Consider the following 7,500-nt stretch of genomic DNA (forward strand, 5'->3'; position numbering starts at 1 on the left):
CACACCAGAACACCATTCCAAAGACAAATTTCAAAAACAACACACCCAACACCAGATCGTATATAAAGGAAAAGGGTTTCAATCGCTGAGCTTTGTGCAATTAACATGGCTAGTATAATGTGTGTGTCCTGATCACTCGGCCACCTTGATATAAGTTTTGCAGACGTCATCGTCTAAAAATAGAACAGCGCTGTGGAGTGAGATTTTACTTTTTATTTCTTCAAAGCCATGAGGCTATATCTTTTGAGCCCATGAAAGAATGCTTCTGAAACTTGGCACACATGTAATGACACCATTTTTTGTAAAGTATACAAAGTTGCGTGCATGCCACATTTGTTTCCAGGACGTTACGAACGTTTGCACATTTTTAACGGAAAACCTATACAACGTCCATTCTCGGGTTCTGTTTGCTCCAAGTACTAGCGCGAATCCAGATGAGGGTCTTTGTCGTCGTTCTGTGAAATTTGGAGAGGCTGCTATTTGTAGTTTTAGATTTATTGCATATCAACTGCAGCTACCCAGCAAAAACACCATAAAAACCCTTGTTTTTTTGCTGTTTTTCAGTTTTGTGGTCGCTCTCTTTTACACGCTAGATCAGCCTGACAGCGCGACGGATTTGAACGAAATCTGTATGAACTGTTAGGTAAGACAACAAACAAACTTTCGGATGTAAAATATGTAAAATATCATTCAGTTTTTAAGTCACTGTTTCGATGGTTGAAAGTGAATCATGCCGTCAAAAAACGCATTTTTGAGGGTAGGCGTGGTCACGGATCCGTGACGTCATACCCAGATATAGCTCAGATTCTAGAAACACATTTTTGAGCAGAAGAAAGACTACATAATTTATATAGGTGTGTCATTGGGTTTTTTTACGTGCTATGCGTGTTGGTGTCGATGTGTCTGATGACGTCATTGTTGTCTGTTACAGGTGTGACGCTGGGTTTTTACGTGCTGTGCGTATTGGTGTCCGTGTGTCTGATGACGTCATTATTGTCTGTTACAGGTGTGTCATTGGGTTTTCACGTGCTGTGCGTGTTGGTGTCCGTGTGTCTGATGACGTCAGGGTACGACCTGTTCCCCGTGGAGTTCGGCACGCTGCCTCTCAACCTGTTCCACCAGCCCTGGCTCAGGCGCGACCTCGCCTGGCGACACAGGTTGGAGTTCGACGGATAGTAAGTCACCGACACGCTCACGTCTTGTATTCTTCTCCTTCTGCGTTCATGGGCTCAACCTCCAACGTACACTTGTGTTTTCATGGGCTCAACCTCCAACGTACACTTGTGTTTTCATGGGCTCAACCTCCAACGTACACTTTTGTTTTCATGGGCTCAACCTCCAACGTACACTTGTGTTTTCATGGGCTCAACCTCCAACGTACACTTTTGTTTTCATGGGCTCAACCTCCAACGTACACTTGTGTTTTCATGGGCTCAACCTCCAACGTACACTTGTGTTTTTTGCACGAGTGGGATTTTACGTGTACGACCGTTTTTCCATTTAGGCAGCCATACACCATGCTTTCGGGGGATGCAATCTTGACATTTTCGTGTTTCTATAACCCACCGAACTCTGACATGGATTACAGGATTTTTTCCGTGCGCATTCGGTCTTGTGCTTGCGTGTACACACGAAGGGGGATTAGGCACTAGCAGGAAAAAATCTCCACCCTTCACCTATCAGGATGGATCTCATTTCGAACCAGTGGTGGGAAATTAATACTTTTCAGCAGAAGTTATTGCTACAGATTGAAATACGAACCTTACGCAAACACCGTGATTTAAAAATCCTTTGGGAAAAAGCATAATTCTTACTTTTGTTATCTGGTGAATTATATTGACGTTGGGGACAGCAGCAGATTTGAATGTTTCGGTGTTGTTGTTTTTTGTTTTTGTGTTATTCGTGTATCGTTGCGTTAGGTTGGGCGTGTTTCATCTTTCAAGTAAGCGCGTTTTCACATTTGCTGCTAATTGATCTCGAATTTTATTATATTTTTTTCTTTTGGCGTTTATAGCGACTGCTGACATTGTGTTGAGTGACGCGCTGACTGCAGCACACCGTTTCCAAAACACCATCGTACCTATCTCCGCTCCTGTTTTTGTTTGCTTGTTAGTTCGTTTGTTCGTTTCATTGTTTCTTTGTTTCTTTCTTTCTTTGTCTGTTTTTTGTTTGTTTGTTTGTTTGTTTTGTGGTTTTTTTTCTTTTTCTCTCTGCTCTTCCCCCTTGACTTCCCCTTGTCTTGGTCTCTGCTTGGTTTGTGTTGCTCTCAGTGAAGTGTTACTTGTTATATTAGCATTGTGTGTCCGACATCATGATTTCCATGTCAATGTGTCAAGTCTCTGCTTGGTTTGTGTTGCTCTTAGTGAAGTGTTGCATGCTATATTAGCATTGTGTGTCCGACATCATGATTTCCATGTCAATGTTTCAAGTCTGCGCTTGGTTTGTGTTGCTCTTAGTGAAGTGTTGCATGCTATATTAGCATTGTGTGTCCGACATCATGATTTCCATGTCAATGTGTCAAGTCTCTGCTTGGTTTGTGTTGCTCTTAGTGAAGTGTTGCATGCTATATTAGCATTGTGTGCCCGACATCATGATTTCCATGTCAATGTGTCAAGTCTGCGCTTGGTTTGTGTTGCTCTTAGTGAAGTGTTGCATGCTATATTAGCATTGTGTGTCCGACATCATGATTTCCATGTCAATGTGTCAAGTCTCTGCTTGGTTTGTGTTGCTCTTAGTGAAGTGTTGCATGCTATATTAGCATTGTGTGCCCGACATCATGATTGCTATGTCAATGTTTCTAGTCTAGGGCACGTGATATAAGCGCTACCTTGGGTTCGTGTCCCTTTTTACATTTAGTCAAGTTAGTTTCAGGCCTACATATTTTACTGAATGTTTGTATATTGCTTATCTCCGTATCGTCCGCCTAGTCAGATATAATATTGCTTATCCCCGTATCGTCCGCCTAGTCAGATATACTATTGCTTATCCCTGTATCGTCCGCCTAGTCAGATATAATATTGCTTATCCCCGTATCGTCCGCCTAGTCAGATATAATATTGCTTATTTCCGTATCGTCCGCCTAGTCAGATATAATATTGCTTATCCCCGTATCGTCCGCCTAGTCAGAGATAGTATTGCTTATCCCTGTATCGTCCGCCTAGTCAAATATAATATTGCTTATCCCCGTATCGTCCGCCTAGTCAGATATAATATTGCTTATCCCCGTAACGTCCGCCTAGTCAGATATAATATTGCTTATCCCCGTATCGTCCGCCTAGTCAGATATCATATTGCTTTTTAAGAGCATGTCACGTTTCACTATATCACATAAGGTGATTATGAAACGGTTAGTTACTTCTAACTAACTAACCACACCACGATCCACTCTCGCAGTCATACAATTAAATAGAAACAACAAAAGTATAAGTTTCAGACGCCTGTTTATGTAATAACTCGCCACCTCCCTCGAGACTTCACTCAAAATATGTTCTTTTACGTTCAAAACGTAAAACCAATGGTCACTGACAAAATGCCAGTTAGAATATAGAAAATTATAGTAACACGCTGATCCCGTGTATACCTAGGAAAGTATAGCTGATCTGCCTAAAGTGCTGGTTAATGCAGGTGTCACACACCCCACGTTGTCACCACTCGAATATAATCATAAATATAAAAGATGACAACGGTGGTCAACGGGGTGCAAAGACATGGTGCACTTAGCTTTGTTTTGCCACTGGGTGGACGGCCTGTAATTAGTTCATAGTCTCCACAACTGCTCCGTAGAATGTAGTGCCGGCTGGCGTTGTTACGAAGCAGGGAAAAGTGGAGACATCAGGCGCCTCACCCAGTCGCTGGTTAGCCGGTTAGCTGGTTATATCAGATGATCCCGGTTACAGCGTCTGCAGTTAACTGCATGTGTCCCGCAGATAGGCAGCAAAACAGCCAGCAACGGTAGAAGATGAAGAAAGGCTGCAACACAAAGCACCGGTGCACTAGACATGTCATGCTACCCCTCACACCCCTCCTTTAAACATGTCACCCTGACATATTTCATCGAGCACGTGGGCCTGCACAAACGGACTTTTACAACAACAAATCAGCCATTTTCCGTCCTTCTCTCCATATCTGCAAAAACCATATACAGATTAGTATTTTAGCGTCACAAAGAGCAAATTATGCGCTAACCTGGAAAGAACAACAGAGAGTATTTCATTCCGCAAACACAGACTCGTCAACAACGTTAAATAATGATTTATTACATCAAAAGCCTATGAATGTAGCACTCTCATGGAAGCAAAAACCGCTTTCTCCCTTGAATGGCCTCTGTTCGTCAACAGCGACACCCTCTTGCCGAATACTTTATGCGGTGAAGAACCATCCCCGCACGGCGAAGAGAAATTGACGACCCGTCTGTCAGCCAGCATGTGTCCAAGAAGAAGGTGGTCTGTCCTATGGAGTTCCTATCAAGCCTCACTAGCAAGTAGCATAGCACGTTGATACCCAGTAAAGTATTTAAACGTATTGAAAAACCATCAAACTTGTAGGAGAATTCTGACACCGACTCGCTGCTGAATTTTGAGTGTCCAGTTACTTGTCCTCACACAGACAACCTTGACGAAAACACGTGACTAACCTTGTCACATATCAAGTTCAGCTATAGCTGAGTTCTGCTTCGACAGCAGAAATCATCCCCGTGAAATCCGTGCTCGCTATGCATGGATAGCAAAAATCTGTCGTAGCCCAGACTCACGCACAGGCGCTTTCTGTCGCAATTGACCAAGAGAAGGCACCCCACCGAGTGACACTTTCTTGGTCCATGTCACTAGATCGTGACAGAGCACGTGTATAAGCTCTGCTTGGTGTGCTCCATTGTTAAATTGATTGTATGCAGCATTGTTATCTGTACCTTTCTGAATAAATTGTTTAAACCATGTTACTTCACTCGACTTTTTTTTATTGTTGTTTCATGTTGAAATTGAATACAATCTTATTTGAACCAACAGCATTGCCCGTAAACTCTACGACAACAAGACGGTGTTGTGGCCGCGGTCCCACCTGTCCTTGAAGAGTCTGCAGCTGCTGTACAACGCCGGGGAGGGCAACGTGTTAACCAGGCCGAGGCTCCAGGCCATGCAGCGTATTGAGGACAGGCTGGTGCACGTGCAGGGCTACACAGACCTCTGTCAGATGACCCGGCGTCGCTCGTGCGTCCCGCCCCTGTCAATGCTCAGGTGGGTTGAACGTTAGTTCCCATTAAAGCCGAACATGCGTCTCCAGGGCGACAAGATTTGTTATGATAGGCCACAGAGCTCGATTCAGCGTTGCCAGCGCAAAGCCGAACATCCGTCTCTAGGGCAACAAGGTGTGTTGTGGTAGAAGGCCACAGAGCTAGATTTAGCGTTGCCAGCGCAAAGCCGAACATCCGTCTCTAGGGCAACAAGGTGTGTTGTGGTAGAAGGCCACAGAGCTAGATTTAACGTTGCCAGCGCAAAGCCGAACATCCGTCTCTAGGGCAACAAGGTGTGTTGTGGTAGAAGGCCACAGAGCTAGATTTAGCGTTGCCAGCAACATCGGATGTAGTCCAGACAGACACACACAAATAGAACTACATCTGTCACGCCCAAATGTCAGCCGATGTTGACCGTCAACCAGTTATCTGCGGTATTTTACACCCTGATCGCCGTGTCAACAGCCCCCCCTCTCTCTCAGTGCTAATTTAATTTGACTTATCTTGACTTTTTCAGTGTTTTAGGCCCGCGAAGGCCTGTTCACCGTTCCTAAGTTGGTAAAAAATATACAAAACAGGTGGCAATGCGTGTTATAAGTGTAACATGTTTTTCGTTTACCAGTAATTTCCGGTTTTGACAGCCTGGTTAGACGGGTACAGCCACTGCAGGCAGCAGACCGTCATGGGACGCGTGTTTAGCCGTTATCAGTGCTCGGGTTGGTTTAAATGTGGACGATGTCACCTCATGCACAGCCTAGTGGTGGACCTTACGTGTCAATGTCTACTAGTGATGGTCTTGTCCAATGTAAAAACCTAGATCATTCGGTCATGGTTTACATGATTGTTAACTCGGGAAAGCGTGTACCCTTTAACATTTTCTGTAGTTCTTTTCAAGTAGGGCAACCCTCACGTTGAACAGAGCAACTTCAGACCGCACACTCTGCTGTTGCTCATCGGTGTTGGTCCCGGGCCTCGGCCTTCGGTCACTTACGCATACTGTTTGATCTGACGCATTGTTCTGACCTAAAGGTCAGCCGAATGTCCGATAGTTTTGACACATGTCATGTCTTTTGACAGCACAATTGTTTGCGGCCAGGGCATTTCGATCGATAAACATTTTGAACCCAGGTCAAATTAACCTATTGTATCCTTTGTCTGTCAACACTACTGGCTCATATACGCATCTTTGCATTTGTTCAGGTTCTTTGATGGTACCTACTCCGCCGTGGACCCAGTCTTTGACGACCCGAACTTCGACAACATTGACCGCGTCATCTACGCCGCCTACACCAACAACGCGACCAGGGGGCAGTTCACCAACTTCTTGGGGAAGTCCCACACCATCACCCCCACCCGCGTGCACGTCACCCTCACCCGTACCATCATCCCCTTCGCTGGGTCCAGCTGGTCTCAAATCGTGGCAGACACGGATTTCATGCTGGACAAGTTTCAACCTTTGCTGGTCGATTTCTTGGAGAGCGAGGACTTTGAGTTCCTGTACTACAGCGAGACGATGATGATCGCGGCCGCCAAGAATCAGGGCTTCCAGGACATGAAGCTCGCCATCGGCAGCATTCTCTTCATCTTCGCCTTCATCCTCTTCCACACGCGCTCGCTGTGGGTCACGTGTCTGGGGGTGTTCAGCATCGTGTGCAGCTTCGCGGAGACCAACCTCATCTACCGCGTGGTGATCGGCTTCCGCTACTTTGGCTTCTTCCACGTGCTGGCCATGTTCATCAACCTGGGCATCGGAGCGGACGACCTGTTCGTCTTCTGGGACGCCTGGCAGGCCAGTCAGCTCCGCCCCTTCCCCTCCCTCGCTCACCGATTGGACGACGCCTACCGGAAGTCGGCCATCTCCATGCTGGTGACGTCACTGACCACCACGCTGGCGTTCTCTGCCAGCGCTCTGTCGCCGCTCCTTGCCACCATGTCGTTCGGCGTCTTCTCCGCCATCTTGGTTGCCATTGACTACATCTCTGTCATCATCTTCTTTCCCACCATCGTCATCATGCATCATCTGTGCTTCGAGAACAACAGGTGTCTGCGGTGCTGTTTGCCGTGCTGTGGATGTAACCAGAACACAAACTGCAAAGCGAGTGTGACGCCAAACGATCAGTTCACGGATGGCGAAGACGAGGACAGGAACACAGTGACCGATGCAACAACAACAGCTGGTCACGCCGCAGCCTCTCGCCACTCCGTATCTAGCTGTCAGGGTAACACTTCTGTCAGGACTTCCCATATGAATAACCCGACATCGTCAGATACCA

The 7,500-nt window shown here is 46.1% G+C and overlaps 1 protein-coding gene across 1 annotated transcript in view; it reads left to right on the plus strand.

Annotated features, from left to right (window-relative positions):
• The window catches only part of LOC138953591 (protein dispatched-like), a gene marked incomplete at its 3' end in the record, with an annotated part of 17,333 nt that overhangs the window by 6,439 nt on the left and 3,394 nt on the right, over nucleotides 1–7,500 (plus strand). Inside the window, 3 exon segments of the mRNA XM_070325444.1 lie at nucleotides 1,007–1,175; nucleotides 5,004–5,231; nucleotides 6,428–7,500. The exon segment at nucleotides 6,428–7,500 is cut by the window's right edge and continues 338 nt beyond it. Of these exon segments, the coding sequence (XP_070181545.1) occupies nucleotides 1,007–1,175; nucleotides 5,004–5,231; nucleotides 6,428–7,500 (1,470 nt within the window).

The sequence above is a fragment of the Littorina saxatilis genome, linkage group LG17, assembly GCF_037325665.1.
Source record: "Littorina saxatilis isolate snail1 linkage group LG17, US_GU_Lsax_2.0, whole genome shotgun sequence".
In the NCBI taxonomy this organism is placed as follows: Eukaryota; Metazoa; Mollusca; class Gastropoda; order Littorinimorpha; family Littorinidae; genus Littorina; species Littorina saxatilis.